Source organism: Tripterygium wilfordii, chromosome 18 (assembly GCF_013401445.1).
Source record: "Tripterygium wilfordii isolate XIE 37 chromosome 18, ASM1340144v1, whole genome shotgun sequence".
NCBI lineage: Eukaryota > Viridiplantae > Streptophyta > Magnoliopsida > Celastrales > Celastraceae > Tripterygium > Tripterygium wilfordii.
The window spans coordinates 12,068,889-12,091,772 of NC_052249.1; the positions used below are offsets into that span (position 1 = coordinate 12,068,889).

The 22,884-nt window shown below is 37.9% G+C and overlaps 3 protein-coding genes and 2 long non-coding RNA genes across 10 annotated transcripts; 2 read left to right on the forward strand and 3 right to left on the reverse strand.

Annotated features, from left to right (window-relative positions):
* Positions 1-225: 225 nt before the first annotated feature.
* Positions 226-5,446, forward strand: LOC119984828. Of its 4 annotated transcripts, none has more exons than XR_005464990.1 (7): positions 226-741; positions 2,855-3,450; positions 3,702-3,757; positions 4,617-4,723; positions 4,798-4,874; positions 4,969-5,038; positions 5,141-5,446. It is a non-coding gene; the product is annotated as an uncharacterized LOC119984828 (long non-coding RNA). The 4 variants fall into 4 exon arrangements; XR_005464989.1 differs by lacking the exon at positions 4,798-4,874 and having other exon boundaries at positions 2,855-3,191; positions 3,295-3,450; XR_005464988.1 differs by lacking the exon at positions 4,798-4,874.
* A 393-nt stretch (positions 5,447-5,839) lies between these two features.
* Positions 5,840-8,330, reverse strand: LOC119983755 (40S ribosomal protein S20-2). The gene is made up of 4 exons (XM_038827482.1): positions 8,201-8,330; positions 7,980-8,102; positions 7,712-7,825; positions 5,840-6,230 (listed from the first exon to the last, which is right to left on the reverse strand). The coding sequence occupies exons 2-4, from the start codon at positions 8,089-8,091 to the stop codon at positions 6,088-6,090; spliced, it is 369 nt and encodes a 122-aa protein (XP_038683410.1). The 5' UTR covers positions 8,092-8,102; positions 8,201-8,330; the 3' UTR covers positions 5,840-6,087.
* Positions 8,331-9,044: 714 nt separating this feature from the next.
* Positions 9,045-12,126, reverse strand: LOC119984589. Of its 3 annotated transcripts, none has more exons than XR_005464939.1 (5): positions 12,009-12,126; positions 11,758-11,868; positions 10,190-10,252; positions 10,002-10,093; positions 9,045-9,391 (listed from the first exon to the last, which is right to left on the reverse strand). It is a non-coding gene; the product is annotated as an uncharacterized LOC119984589 (long non-coding RNA). The 3 variants fall into 3 exon arrangements; XR_005464937.1 differs by having other exon boundaries at positions 10,190-10,701; XR_005464938.1 differs by having other exon boundaries at positions 10,190-10,701; positions 11,758-11,891.
* Positions 12,127-14,060: 1,934 nt separating this feature from the next.
* LOC119983641 (40S ribosomal protein S13-like) lies at positions 14,061-16,861 on the reverse strand. The gene is made up of 5 exons (XM_038827331.1): positions 16,718-16,861; positions 16,556-16,628; positions 16,227-16,365; positions 15,475-15,661; positions 14,061-14,437 (listed from the first exon to the last, which is right to left on the reverse strand). Exons 1-5 carry the CDS (start codon positions 16,738-16,740, stop codon positions 14,404-14,406), a joined length of 456 nt encoding a protein of 151 aa, XP_038683259.1. The 5' UTR covers positions 16,741-16,861; the 3' UTR covers positions 14,061-14,403.
* A 2,021-nt stretch (positions 16,862-18,882) lies between these two features.
* On the forward strand, positions 18,883-22,287 carry LOC119983495 (cysteine-tryptophan domain-containing zinc finger protein 3-like). The gene is made up of 3 exons (XM_038827160.1): positions 18,883-19,018; positions 20,318-20,478; positions 21,009-22,287. Exons 1-3 carry the CDS (start codon positions 18,883-18,885, stop codon positions 21,222-21,224), a joined length of 513 nt encoding a protein of 170 aa, XP_038683088.1. The 3' UTR covers positions 21,225-22,287.
* Positions 22,288-22,884: the final 597 nt, after the last annotated feature.

Sequence of the window (22,884 nt, forward strand, 5' to 3'; positions counted from 1 at the left end):
CGAGACTTGTCTAATTCAATTACCAACTTTGTAGGGAATACATTAAAATTTATAAGCTTTTTATTCAAATATGAGAATTGCCTTATTGAATTAGTAGTAGGACTAGTAACACGTCGGTGCTCATCTCAGTTGACAAATCATTCGTGTATTTATGTTTACGGTACAGGTTCGAACACTCTGGAATTGTTTGTTGTATGTGTGCTAGTGTATGTGCCATCAAAAAAAGAAGGACTAGTAACCAACATTTTTTGCTTTGATCCAGCAGGTCCAATGATATTATCCAATGGCCAAGCCTAATTTACAATTTTGGGTTAGGCTGAATGAATACAAAAAGCTTTACAGAGTACAGATTATAGACAACCGTTGTAGGCTTTTGAGCATGGGCTGCTTTTTCACGTATGCTACTTCCGGTTCAGCCAAGCCTAAAAGGCTAAAATTAGAAGTAAAAATGGGCCCAAAGTTTTTCCACCCTACCTGGCTACCTGTCCTGTCGTATCATTCGTGGCTTCGTGCATTTGGGTGGCACCTCAGAGTGACAATAACAACCATAGAGTGGGCTGATGATAACTAAACCAACCCAGCCCAATTGAAGAACAACTAAGTCCAAATATATTTTCCGTTGCCGGACTTGTTCCCCGTCGGCCGTCATTTTGTTTCTCGTTTTCTCCAATTTCCCGATTCCGCATCCTACTCGTCCTCCTCCTTTCTGTGTTTCTCAGCTCAGCTGCAGTTTTCGCCGAGGTAATGTTATACAACTAAGTCGTATAGTTGCCGGATTCGAGATCGGCGGTCTCCTTTTGTCGGATTCGAGATCGGCTGTCTCCAACAGAACCAATTTTTTCTTGTTCTTCGATAATCCCTGGGTAGTTTCTCTACATTGTTTTTGTACTTCCTCTTCATGGGCCCAATTAGGCATGACCCCAAAAACCAATCCATCTCACTACACTAGGCCCAAGCCTATCAGGTGAGACCCGAGTCAAACCTGCCTATCAACCCACTGGGTTGGTGACAATTCCTCCTCCCTCAAAAACACCTTGTCCACAAGGTGTGAAATCCCAGAAAGTGAAATTGTTGCAGCCGCCAGGATCAAATGGAAAATTAGCAATGAACACTAGTTCATCTCGTGGTGTTTGAGAACTGTCTGAGCCTTCTCCTTCGTCCTTCTCCTTCGTCTGCAGCCTCCATTTGAGTTTCTATTGCACTTAAGTTCATAGGCGTATCAAGAACAGGATGGTCATTATGAAACCCAAGACTTTCAAAATTTACAACCAAATCTCCAACACCTACAAGCAGTCCATTCTCATTTGTAGATATCGAAGTTGTGCCACCCCTTGGAATATTTGATTTTTTCTCAAGCATATACAAATCAGATTGTTTCACCTTAATCACTCCATGCTTCATTGAATGAGTTTCTAAATTCATGAAATCCACTTCACCTTTCACCAATTCAGTCTCCTCTTTCAAACCTTCAGCACCTTCCACACAATATTTTTCCTCTTGCACGATATTTACACCATCTACAAGTACTCCTTTCTTTAGCACCCCATTCGAGTAATTCCGTTTAACATCCCTCTCTCGACCGACTCTTGTTGGAAGCAAATGATCGAACACCTTACATGCATTACAAATTCCCCCTTGTGAACCCAAAAGTATGACCAATCTTTCCATTCCATCAACATCTATCAACAGTTTCTTTTTGTCAATCTTATTCGACATTCCAACTAACGAATTATTCATCTCATAACCACCAGGGTCATAAACCCCTCCATTCACAAGCTTCAATGGAATTGGTTCTACATAACATCCCCTACTTGCAAAGGCATCTACCACAAAGATCCAAGAACTCATTTTTCTTCGGACCATTTCCTCAAACAACTTGTGTGCACCAATAAATAATCCAGGTTTTGTTTTAAAATTCAGTAGCCCATCAAGCAACTCCATATCATTCCCTTGTCGTCTAGACTTCACACCCGAACACAAATTTAAAACAAGAATATCTATTACCTGCCGCCTCTTGCCCTGCACTGGACAATCTGTTACTGCATCAGCGATGATGCTCTCGACCGCAACCGGTAGCTCAACATCGACCACGGTGGCTGGGTTGCCAACTCCGAAGTTCGTTAACCCTTTATCTTCATTTGGTAGCACCGGTTCTTCCACTACTAACCTTTCATCTTCATTCGGTACCACCGATCCTTCAACCATTAACCCATCATCTTCAATACTAGATGCAAAGATTGGCTTGTACCCAAAACAACGAGATGTGGCTTCTTTGAAGAGTGCCCAGTCATTCAAGACACGGTGACAATGGTTCTTCTCCAGCACCTTGAACCATTCTAAGGCTTCACCCTCGCAGAATCGTCGTGCAATAAACGGTCTTTCACTTGAAGGCACTCTGTGTTCTTCAAAGAGTATCTCCGCAGTGCAAATCTAGGTCATTGGATTTTGTCCATTGAATTTAGGGAGCACCAACTGAACTTGAGGTGTTGAATTAGAACTCAAACAACTATAGCGATCTGGAAATAGAGAAGGAAAAGCTAAATACGCCATAGATCGATGCGAGAATCGTCTTGCCTCTGATACCATTTGTTATACAACTAAGTCGTATAGTTGCCGGATTCGAGATCGGCGGTCTCCTTTTGCCGGATTTGAGATCGGTTGTCTCCAAGAGAACCAATTTTTTCTTGTTCTTCGATAATCCCTGGGTAGTTTCTCTACATTGTTTTTGTACTTCCTCTTCATGGGCCCAATTAGGCATGACCCCAAAAACCAATCCATCTCACTACACTAGGCCCAAGCCTATCAGGTGAGACCCGAGTCAAACCTGCCTATCAACCCACTGGGTTGGTGACAGGTAATTCGTCTCAATTTTATTTTTCTCTATCTTTTTTGTAATTTGGCCTGATGAAATCATTTTTCATCCACATAAAATTCGGGATGTTGTGGTTTCAGAGATTAAGATTGTTTTGTTTTAACGCCCTGTGATTATGTGTAGTTGTGGTAGGGTTTAAAGGAAGATAGGTGGGTTAGTTTTTGCAGACAGCAGAACGAGTTCGCTTCACTAGGAGCTGGGGCTGTAACATGTAGATAAAATTTGTGGATGCTTGAGAGTCAGAGCCTCTCAGGCCTCAGCACGAGCACTCTTCGCCTTAATAAAATTTGGTTAATAATTGATTGCATCTTGTAAATAAGTACGTGATAGTAATCTTCTATATACCTCTACACTTGAATAATTGGTTGGCAATAGCCTATGACATGCAGTGAACTGAAAACATATTCTTATCTTATTTTAAGGTCATAAGTAGAAACCAAGTTGTTAGTTGAAAGGGTTATTGTAGTTTTGGAAAATAAAGTCATAGCGGAGGAAGATAAAGATGCAGCAAAGGAAATTGGGGAGGCCTTCTGGAACTGATGGCTCTGATTTCTCCTATCGCATGGTTGTTGATTCTAGTAAGCTTTCTTTGTTATTTTCTCATTTCCCTGTGTTCTTCTGGTTATTAAAATCATCTGAGGAAGAAAACAGAACAAATCCACCTCAATTTCTTTCCTTTCTCCTCATATTTCTTTGATGGTTTCTTATTTGAGAGATAATATTTTTGGATTTTAATTTCTCCATCGATTGCTTTAGGGTCTTGTTGTCTCTTCACTTCTAAATTGTTTTTGGGCCATTCACATTTTGACTGTGAATTACCGAATTGTAGGGTATACAAAAGTAGCCAAGGGAAAGTCTCGTCTCTATTCACTGATCTTAATCCAGGTACGGTTCTCTCTGATTATGTTGATGTGCAAGTATCTGTTATGATACTCACTTTCTCACCTTAATTCGATGTCTCGATGTGGTTGATTCTTTTGTGAAATACATTTGAACAGTAGGGTCAATCTCCAGTGTGTGTGCAATACATTGCAACAGGGTCATTGAGAGGAAAAGCATTTCCTTGATTCAATAAGTTTCAACTGCTTGGTCAATCTAAGAATATAAAAGTGTTCATTTTATCTAAATGAAAGGAATTCCTTGTGTATTGGAAAGAGAGCTTGAACCCATTTAATCATATTGGATCTGGCTAGTGGCCACTCAGTTCCATAGATCAATAATTGAACTGACAAGTTGAGCTGGTCTCCGATTTGTTGCTTTCATGGGAGACTACTTAGATTCATTTCAATCTAAGTGGCATGTTTAAATCATGGGCAAATTATTAATCAACCTGTCTACATATTAGTTTCATTTCAACCATTTAACTGTAATAGTATTTGTTAACTCTGATTGCTAATAGCTAATTATTATTTCTTTTGGATCATAATTGTCTATGTGCTTCTTTTTAAGGTATCACATACTTAAAAAGTTGATTGGGATTAACCAAAAAAATGTATTTCCTTTAATTTGTTTTAATTTTATTGCAAGCTCTCGTTCAATTGATAGGATTACTATTTGCTGCTTTTTCATCATCAAAAGAAGATGGTCCCAATAGAGTTGTTATTTCCTCTATTGTTGGTTTTATCTCTTTGCTAATTGGAGAAATAGGTAGCTAACATATCCAGTGCTCTTTTATATAAATTTATTTATTTATTACCTTTACCTCTGCGTCATGTGTAATTGTAAATCTTTTAATGCTTACAAGGTAGAAGGCACAGTCGAGCAACTTTATTGAGGATTTTCATTATTGCATCGTCTACTGCAGTATTACTTTCGGTCTTCTTTGTCCTCAGGAGCAGTCCAACATTGGCGGTGAGAAACTTTATAACAAGTCAATCTTATGTAATAAGATTTTTAACTTACTAGATTTTCATTGTCTGTTTAAGGTGGAGCATACTATCAATATGAGGCTGTGGATGTATGATAATGGATGCTCCAGACTAGATACAGGATTATGTCACATGTACAAGCACTGCATATTAACATTTTATTTTCGTATTGACTCGTTAATACTGTTGTGGTCTCCTGATTGTTGCTTGTGTGAATGTTTGACATAGGTAATCCAGAACCCATTTGAATGGAAAGCAAAGAAATTTGAAGTTAATGAGATTGCTCGTATTTTGGTTGGTGAGTTTTGCATCTATGATCCTTAATCTCTATACTGTAAAACCCATGGTCCTCATAGGATCATATTCAGGGCTCCGTTACTTCTCCATCTTTATTTCACAGGATTGCTGGTGCAGATATTTACGATCAGCATCACAGTTTCTCTCATCAGTAACATGTCTCCTCCCAAGAAAGCTTCGTAGTGACTGGTTTTCGATTTTATCTCTCGCGCAAAGTCCTAAAAGAGGCAATCCATCTTTTCAATTTTCCCTTTTCCTTTTTTTTACTTGCTTTATTTGTGCATCTATGAGTTATATGAAATTATTAATACATGGCTTACAACGTGGACAGAGATTTGCGAGTTATTTTTCTCCGTTAAACATTGCTTACATGAGTTACAACGAGTTTCCAGGATATTAATTTTGTTCACTCTCTCTTTTTTTCTCAACCACCAAACATGTTTTCTACTTTTCTTCGTCAATTTCTTCAAGCTCTAGACCAAACTGCTTGCCCTAAAAGTAGGACAAGGCGAAGCTATGGTTCACAAAATATCAGCATTGACCGCACGTACTGTTGGTTGGGAACAATGAAGAACCGAAAGAAGTCATAACCAATGAGTTAATGGAGAAAAACATAGTAGCTCTGTTTGCAGGTAAAATTTAAGTTGGAAAATTATGTGATTGGAATTTGTAAGGATAAAATATCTCTTTACATCTTCCTAGCTACCTCTGTTTACAGGTCTTTATCCGTGTTAAAACTTAAACAAAACTCCAAGAATTTCTCCTCTTCTGAACCGCGTATTACAGCTTTAAAGCCCAAAAATCATTTCAACTTCGGAGTGGCATCGTCGCAACTTTTTCTTAAACAAAACATATATCATCTCTTACAATTATTTAAGACGAAGTATAACAGTAAAATGTTCAAACCTCATTTCAAGAAAGACAATTAACCTACAATAAACTCCCTTTCCAACAATAAAGTCCCCTACAATTACCTTTCAAAGCCTGATGGCTAGAAAACACATGTTCTAAGCCAAAATTTCTGAGCCAGAATTCAAAATGGGGTGACATTTAAGAATCTGCAATGGTGACTTCAACTTCCACACCAGGTTCAATGGTAATAGAAGTGATCTGCTTGACGACATCTGGTGAGCTGAACAGGTCAATCACTCGCTTGTGGACGCGAAGTTCAAAGCGATCCCATGTGTTGGTCCCTGCATATACAAACGATAACAAAGTGTTTAATAATAGCTACAAAACATGCATAATCCAGTTCTAGAACAGACAACAATTGATAAAACCAAAAAGTGAAAAATGGTGGAATAAGTAAATACAAAAACAACAGCACAAAATGAAATAACATGTTTAAAGAAAAGAATAGTAGAGCATGACATTTAAGAATGAAGTAGAGGGGAGAACATGTTAATGATATGAAGCATCCATAGACAACATCAAATCTCACTTCATCAATCATACATCACATAACAGAAAATGCAAGTCAAAGAAAATACAATATACAATTCTTCAACAATTCTATAGACCAAATGAGCTTTTAGCTAACACATGAAGTACATAAGACAGACGTACATGAGGAAGGATTCTACTATTGCTGTATCAGTTCCAAATTATCTTCCCAGAGAAACTTGTAAACTCTATTCCTCATAATCAAATGATTAAATGAATTAATAAGGAGGGAAAAAAAAGAAGCTAAACTACATGACAGTACAGACTAGATAAGAAATTTCAACAAGCAAAATACTGCATCCTACGCACTTGTTAAACCCCTAACAAATAGATTCCATTTTACTATCAAACGTAATTACAAAAAAAGAGAAACTGAAATGAATTCAGGAGATTAGGCAATAAAACAAGGAACACTGTAACATAAGGAACAATTAATCCAGGTATAAAATGTTTGAAAAGCAAGATGGGAAGATGACTACGAGATCGATATTCCCAGAAACGGCTAATTGTCCACAAAATATAAACCAGAAGAAGTATCAGTTCCTTTACCATTAACATCACATACATAGAAAAAAACCAACTGATCAATATAGTTTCCCTACCTTCTAAAAAATGTGTTAGTTTACTAGTAGTAGGTAACTAGTTCATTAATCTCTGAGCAATGATTCTATATGTTTCAAGATACCAAGGAATTACAGCACATATATTCTGCACAACAATGCATCATATGTATCTGATAATAAATAATGTCATTTAGGCATTTAGGTGTTCCATGTTTTCCACTTTCAAAAGTTACACGTAAATTTTCTGTTCACATTTGACCAGAACTTATATATATGTTTTTGCCCTGAAGTGGATTTCCTGAAAAAAATGAATCCATAAAAAACTGCATCATCTAATTATGGAATCTTAAAGAATAATATGCATCACATTCAGAGCTCAAGACACAGATGAGGATGGTTTCTTCATACTTCCCCGTGTGCTTATAAAAACTTTTTACTTCCCTATAAAATTCTTTACTTCCCAGAAAAAGGGGGAAAATTCGTTGAACACATTAAATATATGCCAACTTCATACAAGAAGCACCAGCAAATTTAAGCTCCTTCAACACGTGCAATGCACACAAAAGATGCCAGAATTTTAAAATAATAAGTTATTTAATAACAAAAAGTATTCAAAGATTCTATTAACTTATGGCAAGAAACAAATTCCTTCTGGGACATTGAATTACCTTCACCACAAGGAGACTTTCTGGTGGTGATGTGAAGAACTTTAGTGGGCATCCTTACTGGTCCCTTAACCCTCAGCCGCTTGTCCTTGGCACCACGAACCAAATCCGCACACACTGAAGCAAAATCAAACAAATATCATCTAAAAATTAGCCATAAAAAGACAACGCCATTGAATAAGATCAAAGTGAAACACTGAAACATTATTGCGAACTAAACACACTTGCGACCAGAAATCATTAAAAAAACAACGAAAAGTAAGTGCAATACCTTTTTCGAGATTTTTGACGTTCTTAGAAGAGAGCGTAATCCTGATCTTATGAATTTGCTCCTGGGATTCCTCCAATCCAGGCTTGGTAGGCTTCATCGCTGCGTAAGCCATTTTCTTCTATTCTGCTTACCAGAACACAAAATATGATCAAATCCTTAACATACACATCGAGATTCTCGAATACAACCTTACGCACTTATCTAGATTCTAATCAACAAACCTTGAAATGGGAGCGGCCTCTGTCCGTTTACCTTCCAAAGAGACACAGCTAGGTTTCCTTCTCCATGTAAACCCTAATCTCTTGCTTTCGCATTTATATGGCATCATAACCCTAGAGCTTATAAGGCCAATGGGTTAAGAAAGCCAACCGAAAGACCCAAAGGCTACTTGTCTTTGGGCCTCTATTACAAAGCTCAGAGCCCATCTAATTTTTTGGGCGAGTGAAGCCCATAAATAGACCCCACTATTGAATGTCGTTGATTCCTAAATAAATTCACTAGAAGCCCAAGTATTGTCATATTGCATTGTGGTAGTTAAAATTTATATCAAAAGCTTGCACGAGAAAATACCCTTCTTAAGTGATTGCAGGGTGTGTTGAGCCTATTCTTACTGAGGTCTTGACAGTTTTGAGGGATTTGCAACCAAGTATGGAGGCGGGCTTTAGAGAGTTGGTGGTGGAATCAGATTATGTTGTTTTTGTCGCTGCAATAAACTCCGACGAATACAACCATACAAGCTATCAAGCTTTGGTCATCTTATTGATGCTATTTGCCATATGGTTAATCTCATGGGTTTTGTTAATTTCTTTCATGTTAAAAGAGATTGTAATTTTGTTGCTCATTTACTTGCCAGAAATACTAGAGAGCTGGGCCCTTCTAGTGTTTGACTGGAGGAGTATCCTCCATGTATTGGTCGTGCTCTTGCAAAAGATTATGTACATGTTTCCCTTTCTACTTGATATATTCTACTGGTTATAATAAAAAAAGGAGAGAAAATACCCTACTGAAAAGCTTAAGCATATGACTACCAAAGTTTTCAAGCTTATCGGCGATATATTCAGCAAATTTAACATAAACGAAATAATAGACTCCAAAGGGCTTCAAATTTTATGGATTCACATAGTAGTGCCAGGCAGTTGATGAACAGCTTTGCACACCAACACAAGATACAAGTTGGCCGAGCGCAGAGTTTTTTGGCATCACAACAAAGACCAAGTTAAATCCAAAGAGCAACATATATTCCCACTCTTTTGCCCATGAATATTGAAAGAGCTACAAAAATTTACATGACGGAGGTTCCAAGCCCGGGACACGAAAGCAGGCTTGCTTCCTCGACTACGGATTACGTTCAAGGAAAGTGCTCATTGATGCCCCTGTGACTCTCATGTTCCATCTCTTCTGCATCCTCAAAGCTGTATTTATTGGAAAAAAATATCATTACCATACTTTGGAGGAGTGAAAGGAACTATACAAGTCATGACCAAGCAAAAGCAGCAGAACATTACACATTGCCAAGAGGTATTCACTGTGTAACCAATAGGCTAACGAGTGACAAAAATACAATTCTCCCTCTCTCATGCACAGTCAATGAAATGAAAAATGCAGTAAGATCATCAGCAACATCCTAAACAACTGGTAACAAAAATGCCTTTCTTTTTTCCTCTCCCTAGGCCCGGTGTCAAATATGGAAATTGCTCGTATTGAAGGCACTCCACATTAATAATTATGGTATTTATTTATTATTCCCAGCACCATCTTTTGATATACCTAACAAGCCAAAGAAAATAAAAAATCAAGTCCTGAAAACTATTGTCACACTAATCAAAATACTCTAAAAAGGTAAATAACTCCCGTGCACAAGGCTGCTGCAATGGGCACAGTCAAGGACAAGCAATATGCACGCAAACCTTACCCCCACATAATATGTGGAGAGACATAGCAAGACATATCTAGCTCATATTATGGAAGTAAAATACATCATTACCAACAACCAATTAACTGGAAATCTATATTCAGGCCTACCTCAAGTATTGATTGGGCTAAATCACGACCCCCATTTGAATGGCCAATAGTATTTGTTGGATTGTGGGAGAAATTCCACTCAGAATCCACCTCTGGAGCAACCAATGTGTTAATTAGAAGGATCACTTGTTACAAGGCATCAAACCAAATATGATATCTCATCATGTACTATTTTTAGTCACAGTTACCTGCATCCTCATTTTCTATCTGATCAGCACTAAAAACCCAATTATGTTGTTCTCCATCTTCTTCTGAAAAAGAAATCAATCGAAAAGGAAAGAGATTTCAGTTAATGAACTGACATAGTAATACAATACGCAGAACACAAGTGAGGACTAAATTATCTTAATACAAGAAATCACGACCCGGTTTTTACAATTCTTAGATTACAACTCCTTCTCTAATGGTACATGGTTCTAATTAATCTTGTTGAAGATTGAGACTGAAGCCGATGAAGATGAGTCTGAGGGCTCTGATGCAGAATGTGATCAAATTTTTGACTTAACAAAGATCACAGAGATGAGGTTCATTCCTTCAGACCCAAGCCAATGTAATTTCTCCCTTATTCTTCCACATTCTTGTGGTTAATTATTAGTGGCATGTTGCTTCTTGTTTGTTGGGTTGGTCATTGTTGATTTGATTTTCTCTGTGGCAGTGGATACTTTGTTCCAGGTATTCTGTGAGTGTGCTGCGCTGAATCCTGAACCCATTGAAACCAACAGGCCATGAGGGGCCTAACTCTAACTGCCTCAGAGAGTATAAGTTAGACACATTTATAAATTAGTTGTAAGATATGAAATTATGTCACTTCATAAGAAAACATAAAATAAAACCACCTTATAGACTTGCAACAAAGAATGGATGTTGAAACAATTAACTACCGATTTTTTTTGGTAAGCCAATTAACAGCCCATGCCGACTTGACAAAATGGAAGATGATGGTTTTATGAAATCTCAAAAATGGAAATAAAAATTAAAACCTTGCACGCATAAAGGCAGCCAGAAGCGGAATATCCAAAGTATTATTGCAATTCAAGAGTCAACAAGAGAATAAATATTGTGGTTCTTTAACTGAAATGAGAATCACAACTCTGGGATCTTCAACTAATGTCCATAATCTCTCCTAATGGACTTTGATTACCATTTTTCTGTTTTAGAGCTTTCATATAAATCACAAAATTTTAATTTTATTGGGAAGTATCAAATCAGCTCCCTTGGCTACTTAGATGTAGATCAGTACACGTACCCCAAATATGTGGTCTCAAGATAACTCGAATCTCTACAATGGTTTGCCTCCTCATGAGAAAACAAATAAACTAATGCTAAAGTTTCAAAAGTTCAAGAGCGAAATGCTTCCCAAGTTATAAGATGGTCAGGTTATAGTTTCATGACCAAAAACAAACTACTCGGTAATATAGATTCCTATCATTCGAACCTTCAAAGTCATAATTCCATGGCACGTTTAAAGTCCAGCGAATCCCAAGAAGGCCAACAATCAAATTTCGAAATCACAACGTAAGATCTTCCTCTTCCATGTACTTCCAGTGAGGCGTCCTAAATAGAATTGTTTCCTAATTCCGAAAGGCAATACAATCTAGTAACAGATAGGAGTTGTCAGCCTAGTAAACATTCAATTGAAAAATCAATCTCAATAAAAACAAACCAGATAAAAACAAACCAGATGAATCTACGACTTGAAATTTCTAAAGACCTCTATATCTGGACATGATATGACAGGCATAAGCACAGTAAATACCTGAGAATATATACAAGGCGAAGAGTAAGCCTCTGGATCTCTTGATATCGCATGCAAAGAAAGAGATGAGAAATCAACGGCATAGCCTTTCGCCCTGTCCACATCACTTGCCTGCAAACGCCATTACGGTGTTCCTTAAATTAAAACGCAAAAAATATAAACAGTAAACTTCAATTAAGCCAAGCCAAGCAGAGGAATTATCGTCCTCGCGTCGCGTTCGTACAAAAGATAGAGGAAGAAGGAATACTTACTTAGTAGAGATATAGAGTGTGCCAGGGAACTCCGCAGAATGATTGGCGAGGGCAAGAGAAACACCGGTCTGGACATGGATGAGCTCCTCACCGTTTTCGGCTTCCAGCACGGGTTTTTGTAGACAATGGTTGAATAGTCAACGTAATTTATATGGAGGCGTCCTACAGCGGGATCCTGACAAACAAAGCAATGTTAAGATCGAAGAACTTGGGCACCGGTGGGGTACCTGTCAAAGAACCTCCGACGCTCAAACCAGTTAATTGAAATCAGGTTGGTCAAAGCAAAGATATAAGAATCGTAAAGTGTGAATGCTGGTATGAAAATGGTGGATGCAAGATGCAAGGAGTTGTGCATGAGCTGAAGGTTGAAGGAAGTGAGAGAGCTACGGGTCTGAGTCTCCAAGATTGCCCCCTCGCTCTTGAGGAGGAAAGGGTCTTTTAAAGTGGGGTTACTTGCCGACCAAGATTGACATGGAGTACATAATACGAATAGTCTTGGGAAGGTGGTGTCGGGTGTCAAAACGTGTGGCTTGTTTTGGTTGGTCAAGGATGAGATCGTACAAAGATCAGGCGGCTCAATGTTGCATGTCAACTGACTTGGCGTGCTTGGGTCAGAGGTCGTATTTGTCTTATTGAGGCTAAGTCTGACAATGGTCTGAGATAGCAGTTGCCTCGGTATGGCTTGATCATACGATAAACATGGTATGAATTGTATGTATGCATGAACACGATATGCAATGGAGTTGAGTTGGATGGTTGATACCTGAGGCGGGCTTGACCAATGCACGCCATCTGTCCATATCGTTGATTTGCTTGGTCATCGATCAACTCTGGCGTTGACCGACTTAGGCGTTTGTCAACTATGGCGTTGACTGACTTGGCGTTGATCAACTTGGTTTCGGACGCCCAAGTATGAGCCACTTGTGGGCTTTTGGACGCCTACGATCTTGCCCAACTTGGGTCCATTCTGGTTACGTTGACCGACTGAATTGGGTGTTGACCGACAAGTGGGCCAAGACGATTTTTGGCCACAACAGTTCTCCAACACCGTCACCAGCTCTCTCCGTGAAATATCTAAGCCCCACCACCATTTCTCTCTGTAGTCAAAACCCCAACTCTATTCTCCTCAACCGAACTGCTGTTTGTTTTGTTTTGGGAAAAGGATTTGCTGGAATCATTTCAACAAATTCACATAATCTGCACCATTAAATACATTGGGTGGGCTTTTCTGAAGGGTTTTTAGCGTAGGTTTTTTTGAAGTAGATTCGGGAAAGCCCAAGGCCCAAGAACATAAGCAGTAAAATTTTTTGCGGCTGATACACTGGTGTCTTCCTTCGTTTTAAAGAAGCTGATGGGAAATTAATCCAAAAAAGTTAAAATGAATTATCATGTTTGGTCTTGAAAATCAGTGAAAACTCACGTTCAGAACAAAATAAGATTTGAATAATTAAAAAGAACGAAGAGAAGATTGAATTTAGTCTTGCTTTCCCGAATCAGTCACGGTATAGGAACTTTATTTTGTACGACAGAATATGATAGAATGAAAATCAGAAGAAAATGAGAGCATAACCATTATGACCATTCGGCCAAAAGCTGCAAATATTTGGAATTTGCCTGTAACAATCAGCAGTCAAACATTACTCGAAACTATGTTACCATTTGAAGCTACCTCTTCAAGATTGCCTTCGCACTCAATTCCTTTATCATAGTCTCAGATAAGGGACATGCCCAGAAGGAGCAAGTGACATCACTGTCCGATGAAGCATGAATAGTATAAGGAATTGGACAAAGTGCAAAAGTGAGTATTCCAGAAGAAAATGGACAACTCGGAAGAGAACGAACTGCCCAGCTACCTCGACAAGCGACCACGGTTGACTTAGTTCCTCCTTGAAGTTGAATATCTGCTGTCCTAGTTTTGACGCCCTGCTGTCTTCTTTTTCGGTTATGTGTTATATATCTGCTGGCTTATCAAAAAAAGAGTTCCTCCTTGAAGTTGTATAATCTCCAAGGGCAATGTAAATAGCATCAGCATACATCTCATGCTGGAATACATGCACGAATAGCTAAGATAAATATATTGCAAGTTATCGAGGGTTTAAAATACTTCAAACCAACACAGTTGAGAGCATGTTTCACCTTTTAACTTTTAAGATGCAATTGTTAAAGCTCAAATCAAAGCTTCAACATTTACTTCAATAGTCAACCACAATACTAAAAACTTCACCATATATATCTATATCTCAAGAGTGAAAAAGTCCTAAGCTCCCTCCTCCAAACCAACATAAACAAGCCCTCAAATAAATCATAACAAGGACCCAAACAACTTGCTCATTCCAATTTGCACGTACTCATGTTGCTCAAAATCTCGCAAAATTTTGCCAAGCTCAAAAGTATCCTATGCCACGAGAGTGCTGGCAGTGGTAGACTCACTGGAAAACCAGAAACTATGTTAGTACCAAGAAATCAAATGGAAAGGAGAAAAGCCTTAAAAGACCAACTGATTGTGCAGTTGTAAAAAGAATATGAAAAAGAGGAGCATGAAATAAATAAAAGCAACAAAAAAGGTTCAGGACATTGGTGACAACGATAAACTGTGCATCCATAGCTAAACTATTTTACTAATAGAGAATTAGGAAAGTCACAGAAGTCATAGTTTTGAAAAGGAAATTGCTTAATGATAGCCTACTCCTTTATCTTGTATGTCAGGAAAACAGAAGGATACTTTCACTTGAAATCAAAGAAATTGCTTAATGATAGCCTACTCCTTTATCTTGTATGTCAGGAAAACAGAAGGATACTTTCACTTGAAATCAAACACCAACAACATTTTCCTCAGGAAAACCTTCAATCTCTACAAAACACTAATACAAAGCAGTTTCTAAGTCCACAATACTTAAAGTATAAGCTCTTAGCTAACACATGCACTCTTACATACAAATAAGCAATTAACCCCCAAATTAAAATTGCTTTCAATGACATATTAGCAACATAGGTTGAACAGTTAACAAATATTCTTAATAAAGTAAAACAACACGTAGCACATATCCTCTTCCTTTTTCCAAAGGAAAGATTTTAGATACCTCAGAATGAAGGTGCCAAATTATGTAAAAGAATATGCACACACCAAACTTCCATGGTAAAATCTCAATCGTTTTTCCCCTTATATTTATAGTTTTGTATTCTTTTCCAGAAATAAACACTTAAAATCAATCCCTGGCCACAATTGGGTAGCAGAAAAACAATGAACCATGACACATATATTCACCAATTCAAAGCTTTTGACCATAAATCAATTGGGACATATAGAGTACACCTACAAATCATATAGAAGCACTAAAGAAGGTTATAGTCTTATAGAAAGTAATTGTGCATTCACACTTCACAGTCAAGCATCTCACTACTCACTACTATAAGTAATCTGCAAATATTATAGTATATAAGCTATATTATGTAGAAAAAGTCTTACTATTTCCAGACAGGAGGAAGCTTCTTTGTTTTCTTGTAGTAGCGAGCAAGCCTGTGAATTCTACTCTCAACAAGGATCAATCGAAACTTAGAATCCTTATCCTTCCTATTCCTCTCGAGATGCTTCCTTATTGCAACAGCTTTCTTGATAAGGTGATATAAATCCTCAGGAATTTCAGGGGCAAGGCCTACCCAAACCAATCTCAACAATAAAATCAGTAAATTAGAAAGAAAATGGGGGAAATAACAGGAAAAGGCAAGGCATTAATTTTAATACACCTAACCACCACATAATGAGAGAAACAAAATATAATTCAACATTTGAATTCACAGCTGACTTTAAATAAGAAAAAGAAATATGGTAATTTAAATATGGACTTTTATTTCAAAAGAACCGGATTCAACAACATCCTAAGAAACTAGTCTTAAATTCAATTTGGATTGACAACAATAAAGTTTTACAACTCGTAAATACCAGAAGCAACAGAGATGCATACTAATTTATATCTTCGCAACGTCTATCACTCAGTTTTCGCACCTTTAACCCACATTCCCTAGAATCAAAACAAAGCCAAATGCTCTGTTTGTTCCAACTGAAATAAAATATGAGAACCCAAGAAATATTCACCTGATATGCATTCAAAATTAGACAAAACTGAAACGGCATGGTTCATCCTTTACATCTTCAACAGCACAAAGAGATAATTAAAAAATTACTACCATAAACACCAAAGTATGAACAAAAAATCTCACCGTGAGCCTTGAGGATACGCAGGATCTTGTTCCCTGTAACGCTCTTGACCTGAGCAATACCGTGAGAATCACGAAGAATGACACCAATCTGCGATGGAGTCAGACCCTTCTTCGCAAACTTGCAAATGTTCTCATCGACCTACAACATCAATCGAATTGCATTCATAAGATCTTAAAGGATGTACCCAAACATGGCTGCGATCTGATATTACTACAAATTAACAGGAAGAACCAACCAAACATAATTCCAAATAAGTTGATCTGCTTTGCATTGGTTTACACTATCTAAATTGTTGAGATAAAGGTAGAGAGTTGGGGCTATTACTTACATCTTGAGCGGAAACTTTGAGCCAACTTGGCGGAGTTCTCTTATACGGCAAAGCTGAAGCGGAAATACCCTTACTGCGAGTAGAATTTTACATCATGTCAGATCTTATGCACATATTCCTATGTATACTAAGAAATAATCGAATGAAAGAAGAGAAATAGACCCTCGACTATGCATACGACCCATGGTGACTGCAACGGATGCTGAACTCTCTGCTTAAGGTTTCTCAGCAACAAGCCGCAAACCCTACCTTCCGTGGTGCTGGTATTTGGCGTCAGTCGTAACACGATGTAACTAGATCATACGTTGGGCCTATCGACTGCCTGAGCCCAAAATTATGCCGGGCTTTTCTGAACTATGATGACAAATAACTAGTCCAAATTAAAACAATCACCAAAGCCGAATGTTCATTAGGCCCAAAATCTGTATCCATTAAACTGGCCCATAATGTGGCAAAGGAAGGTGTCCCGACTCTATTAATGTGGGCTTTCAGGCCTTCACCTAACCTTTTCATTTTATTATTTATTGTTTTTTTTTTTGGGAAAGCCGACAGTCTTTTGTTCGCGCACATATCAATCCAAATCGTACAAGCTAGGGAATATGGGGTCCTCTATAATTGATTGCTCCACTGGGGCATGTGCCCTGAGTGCACCATTCAGCTCGAATGGTGTGGGAAATATCATGCAACTAAATGGCCCTGTCATTGTCAAGCTTCGATTTGGTCCACTCTCACTGACATGCATATGCTCGTAATAGTCGCTTCTCTGGCCTCTGGGTATTGGAATGAAAAAAGGTATGAACCCAAAATGTGAAAAATTGGATTGATGCTTGTGTGCCTGTCCCAATAACATTGCCTCAAGGATCCATGGATAATTGGATATCCTATAGAAAAGCTAGCCAGGCATCAACTTCTTCGCAATTTCGCGCACACTCTGGTAAAAATAAATTGCTATTGGGGCACACGTGCATTTTTTTTTTGTCCAAATAAGAGAGTCCTCGTCTCACTGACAAATGCATTTCTGGGTAAAAAATATATGCATGCAAAGAACATATCTTCCGAAGCAGTTGACAGATAAATTGGGATTGGAACAAGTCTCTTTTCCAATAAATAAAATTTTCTACGGTGCCAAACACAATATATAGCATGGCTGTGTTCCACACCATGGATAGCAGTGAAGCAGAGGAGAAGACCAAGATCTTTTCATGCCTAAAAAGGAGAACGTACCATGCATATAAAAAATTAATCATTTATGCTTTGACAAACCATTATTTATAGTGATTGAGATATGATATCCTTAATTAATTTGATGGATTACAGTCAATTAAGTAGATTGTGGAACCCTCGGTATGAGAAATTGGGAATCAAATACATACGTTCATCATGTGAGGGAGAACATATTGTGATAATATTATACACGTAGATGTTTTATTGTTTTATATCAATAGATTATTATAAATGTTAGAGAAGTAAAAGGATATGTTAGAGAAGTAAAAGATCTGTATTTTTCACTATATGTTGATTGTGTACAACATGTCTTATATAGGCGTTGAAAAGAAAAGTAAATAAGAAAGAAAAATAATGTCAATAAAGTAAATCAAAGATTTTGTTGATATCTTTGATAAATTCAAAGATTTTGTTGATTTGTCAAAGATATCATTGATATTTTGTTGATATCTTTGACAAATTCAAAGATTTTGTTCATTTGTCAAAGATATCAAAGATTTTGTTGATATCTTTGACATCCCCCTCAAACTCAAGTTGGTGCAGTAGAAGTAAGCTTGAGTTTAAAAACTAAGTCTCTGAAACGACCTGGCAGGAGTGGCTTGGTGAAGAGATCAGCAGGTTGGTCAAGAGTAGATATTGTCAAAGATAAATGTCAAAGATATCAAAGATTTTGTTGATATCTTTGACAGAATTGAATAGAAAGAAACCAACAAACCGAGAAGCCAAAGAAGGAGCAGTCCGGCGACACGCACCAAAACCCAAACACAAAAGGATGGGGATCCAGCTCTGAGAATCGAGGCTACCAAAAAGCAAAAAAAAATCCACATGGGAACCCAAGAGAGCAGACAGAGGAACACCAAGACTGCACGCAGAAATCCGGAATGGGACCAAAGAGGGCAAATAGTAAGATTAACAGCAGCAAAACACCGAGAAGGGACCCATCTCTGCACGACAAGACTTCTAAATTGCACACAGATAACCAGAAGATGGTCATCAAGAAGCAGTCAGAGAGCTAAAATTTGCAAGATAAACCAACCTAGAGAAGCCTTAAAAACGCAACAAAAGGACTCCAAGAGAGGACCGAGATCTTAGCACCAAGAGCGATGGTAGAAACAGCAGGGAAAAGCAGCCAGAAACATGGACACCACCATACAACAGCAGGAGGCCGAAGGAACGAACTGCGAGGAACCATGCTCAAACTGATGAAAAGGCAGAAGAAGCAATCGGGTCTAGCTAGGGGTCCGAGCAAAGGAGTACCCCTGGAAGAGCACGACTAACGGCGGAAGGAGCACCGCCACGGAGGACACCAAAACTCAAGAAAAGAGAAGAACATCTCAAAGGAGACCGTAACCGACAGGGGACGGACCCAAAACCAAGATCCCACCTAAGGAGTGTTGGACCAAGGCTGTAATAATATGTGCTGTATCAATGGTAGTACGTACACTACTCTGGAGTGCCTCAACAGGAGTGGCTCCGATACCATGTTAGAGAAGTAAAAGGATATGTTAGAGAAGTAAAAGATCTGTATTTTTCACTATATGTTGATTGTGTACAACATGCCTTATATAGGCGTTGAAAAGAAAAGTAAATAAGAAAGAAAAATAATGTCAATAAAGTAAATCAAAGATTTTATTGATATCTTTGATAAATTCAAAGATTTTGTTGATTTGTCAAAGATATCAAAGATTTTGTTGATATCTTTGACAATAAAAAAAAAACATAGCTGATGTTGAAACTTTTTGCGTTTTGCCTACTTGTCTTGGAATATATTGCACTAACTAATTGTGCATTTATTTACCACAAGTACTCCATTGGCCTAACGTACCTATATAGCCATTGTGGTCCCTTTTCTCCAGAATTGTTGACAAATTTAGAAAAATATATGAGAAATCGTTCAAGCCAAAAAAGAGAGTTTAAGGCTTTAACCATATAATTAGGTCTTAGTTAAGTGAATCAAAACCTTTGGGTCTAGTGTGCCCACCACTAGCGCACACAATATTATTCACTTCACGTCTTCCATCCACACGATTTTAAAATGCATTATGTCAATTAAGGACGTGCTATACCATAGAAAACACTTTATAGCTTTCTACCTAGAAGATGTGGGAAAGATGAATGATCAGTCACATTCCAAACCTCTGCATCAGTGCGTCTTTGTAGGACCAATGTAATTAAAGATGAAAAAAAGGATACGTTCTTATGTTAATTTAACTAAAACAAAAGTTCAACCTTAGTTGGCATCATCAAAACTGCAACGTTTTGAGATTACTTGCATGTTCATAATTAAAAAAGGGGGTTTAAGCAAAGTGAAAATATATGTTCGATGTGTAGAGCTAACTACCTAGTGCCACAACCTTTATCATTTACTATCAAATACGGTACCTAACAGTTGTATCATATGGGAGAGAGCTACAGACAAAACACTGATATGGACACGAATAGCAAACAAACGAACAAGAACATTTAAGTAACGCTAGGACAAGAGTAGAAGTGTACATAATGTGGCTTGTCATTCTCAAAATCATTTTATTGCCCCAGGTGAATCCCCTTCATCCTCTGCTTCAGATCTTGATAACTTGAATAATCAACCAACGACGGTAGATAAGGCTACACCATCCAAGGGCGCAGTTCCTCATGTGGCTGGAACTCATGTCAGTGTTGCTCGGTCCCGACCAAATTTTGTACGGATGCTTGACTTTGTAAGTTTATATCTGGCTTGCACTTTCTACTCTTCCCCCATTGCTTTTGGTGGCATTTTATGAGTTGGTGAGTTTAGTATTCTGGATAAAGAAGGGCAGAAAGAGTGGGTAAGATTTTTACCCTATGGCATGCAATATTTTTTGCTCTATGTTACTAATAGGTGCTCTGTATTGATGGAAGCTTATATTTTATCGGCAAGGAACTAATACATTATGGTATCAAGAATCAGGGGAAGGCCTGTTTTGTCTTAGAGACTTCAGGAAAATTTTGTTATGCAGTGTCAGAAAACCTCTCTGCAATGTAGTCTTTCACTGTGCATATATTGCTTTCCATTCTTTGTTTGCTTGTATGATCATAGCTGTAGGCGTGTATCAGTTTCATTCATGAAAATATGGGTTAGTAGATTATTTCCTTTTTGGAAATCTCACTCAAGACCCTTTTTATTGCTCACCAAAAAGCTAATGTGCCTCTTCATCACTCTTGGCTCTATCTATGGGGTAAAAATGTTTAATTTCCAATTGTTTTGCAGACACAGGATGTAAATTTCGCCATAGAGGCCTCAATAAAATCTGAGAATGCTTTCAAGGAAGCTAATTTAACTCTGGAAATGGCAAAGAATAGAGTGTGCATTACTTCTATCAAGAAGGTTGTTGACTTCAGCTTTCAAGACGTGGAAGGGCTCATACATCTCGTTCAACTTGCAAGGGAGGCCATTAGCCGCTCTTGGTGCTGGAGAGTAAGTTAATCGATACTGTCTTTCTGGCTAATTTTCGAAGGGGTAAGCATCAGAAGGAAAGTAGCGAAGATGCCATTCAGATCTGTGCTTTGAAGTTTGAAACTGCAAAGAAGTGATCACCACATTTCTGTACATGTGTACAAAGTGAGATTGATTTGCCAATTTTGTACTGTAGTTTTTGAGTATTCAGCTTGTCCTTGATGAGAATAAGGACACAGTATGCTCACCTTTAATTAAGTTTCTGGGTTAGGACTTAGGAGAAGTGGAAAAGAATTCTTGTTCGGTTACATAATTTGGAGTTTATGTGGCAAGCCAGTTTAATGTATATTTTTGGTTCCATTTGTTGGGAGCTTGAGGTGAACAAATATTTTCAGAGATTGAAAACATTAGGCAACCATTTTTAAGGAGGTTGAATATTGATATAGTAATTAATGGTCAGTTTTCCAAATTTCCTTTTTACTCATAGAAATGTCAAACATGAGCTTTTTCTAACAGGGTTCCCTCTTAGAGGAACAATTTTATTTCTGCAGGTAACTATCATATATTTTCATTGTCCGGGAGTTTATTTTTTGGGTCCCCTGCTTTTAAATACATCTGACTGGTTGTTGCTTTTGTGTAGGTTGTATCATTGTGCTTCATTCTGGTTCTTCTGGAATCGTGTTATAATATGCAATACATATAAGAAGGATTTGAATTTTCTGCAATGATGTCTAAAGAGTAGTTTCCTTCCCAAGGTTTGTTAAGATTTTTAGTTATATTTCAGTATATCATCATTTCTTTGGTCCTATTACCTTCTTCCTGTCTTTTCAGTTTACTTTAACATGGACTGCAGGGGATATTTCGTTTTATTGTTGGCCTTGTTGTTGACAGCAGCGTAGTCAGAAACTTTATACACTATGGATTTTTATGTGACTTAAAGAAATAATCTGTAGCAGCTATGCGACCGATTATTTCTGTTAGAACATTTTGAGGTAAAGCTATATTTTCATGAACTTTCACAGTTGTGAATTTTTCGTGTTAGGTAGAGATCAGGATGTTTCCAAATCTCTCTGGGTGAAAACATTGAAGGTGTTTGTTTCACTTAAAGACCGACACGCACTTAATCTGAATTTCATGTCATCAGATACAGTCGAAACTATAACATCTCCGTAGATCTGACCTGATTGATGGCCAAGTCAAAAGATGTGTTTTTCTCTGCCTTTCCATTCGCTGATCTTAATAATGGAGTAAATGCAGGAGATTGTGGCCTTCTGAATTCGAATTGCTCTGGCTATGCTGCGAAATCCGTGTCGAGGCACAGGCCCTGAGGCCCAGCAAAATAGCAGTATAGTGTCGTAAACATGCGCCTCGTTTGTACCGTAGCAGAAGGTAATAAATACTAACACGCATGGGCTTGTAACACGGCCCGGTTAGTGGACAAGACAAACACTTGAGAGTTGGGAGCCGTTAATTTGCTGACCTGTGTGTCATTCAAAATTTCATCTAAACTTGTCTGGATTTATGTGGACTTGCTAAACACCAAGCAACTAAAAAAAAAAACACGTACCAAATCGAAGAGTGCTTCGGATAAAATACGAATTTGAGCTCTCAAAATTTGATTAGATACATTATTTGAAATTAAAAGAGCACAATGTTGTTTAATCACCTAATAAGATCGCCTCGATGTGTG

What these genes read in the sequence shown, in the direction of transcription:
- LOC119983641 (XM_038827331.1), bottom strand. Translation starts at nt 16,740, where the DNA reads ATGGGTCGTATGCATAGTCGAGG. An exon ending in TCAAAGTTTCCGCTCAAGAT is followed by an intron (nt 16,366 to 16,555) that starts GTAAGTAATAGC and finishes TTGATGTTGTAG; the next exon opens with GTCGATGAGAACATTTGCAA. An exon ending in CTTCCTCCTGTCTGGAAATA is followed by an intron (nt 14,438 to 15,474) that starts GTAAGACTTTTT and finishes CTGGTTTTCCAG; the next exon opens with TGAGTCTACCACTGCCAGCA.
- LOC119983495 (XM_038827160.1), top strand. Translation starts at nt 18,883, where the DNA reads ATGGTAGAAACAGCAGGGAAAAGCAGCCAGAAACATGGACACCACCAT. An exon ending in GCAATCGGGTCTAGCTAGGG is followed by an intron (nt 19,019 to 20,317) that starts GTCCGAGCAAAG and finishes TTATTGCCCCAG; the next exon opens with GTGAATCCCCTTCATCCTCT. An exon ending in TTGTACGGATGCTTGACTTT is followed by an intron (nt 20,479 to 21,008) that starts GTAAGTTTATAT and finishes ATTGTTTTGCAG; the next exon opens with ACACAGGATGTAAATTTCGC.
- LOC119983755 (XM_038827482.1), bottom strand. Translation starts at nt 8,091, where the DNA reads ATGGCTTACGCAGCGATGAAGCCTACCAAGCCTGGATTGGAGGAATCC. An exon ending in CGTCAAAAATCTCGAAAAAG is followed by an intron (nt 7,826 to 7,979) that starts GTATTGCACTTA and finishes ATTTTGCTTCAG; the next exon opens with TGTGTGCGGATTTGGTTCGT. An exon ending in AAAGTCTCCTTGTGGTGAAG is followed by an intron (nt 6,231 to 7,711) that starts GTAATTCAATGT and finishes TTGTATATGCAG; the next exon opens with GGACCAACACATGGGATCGC.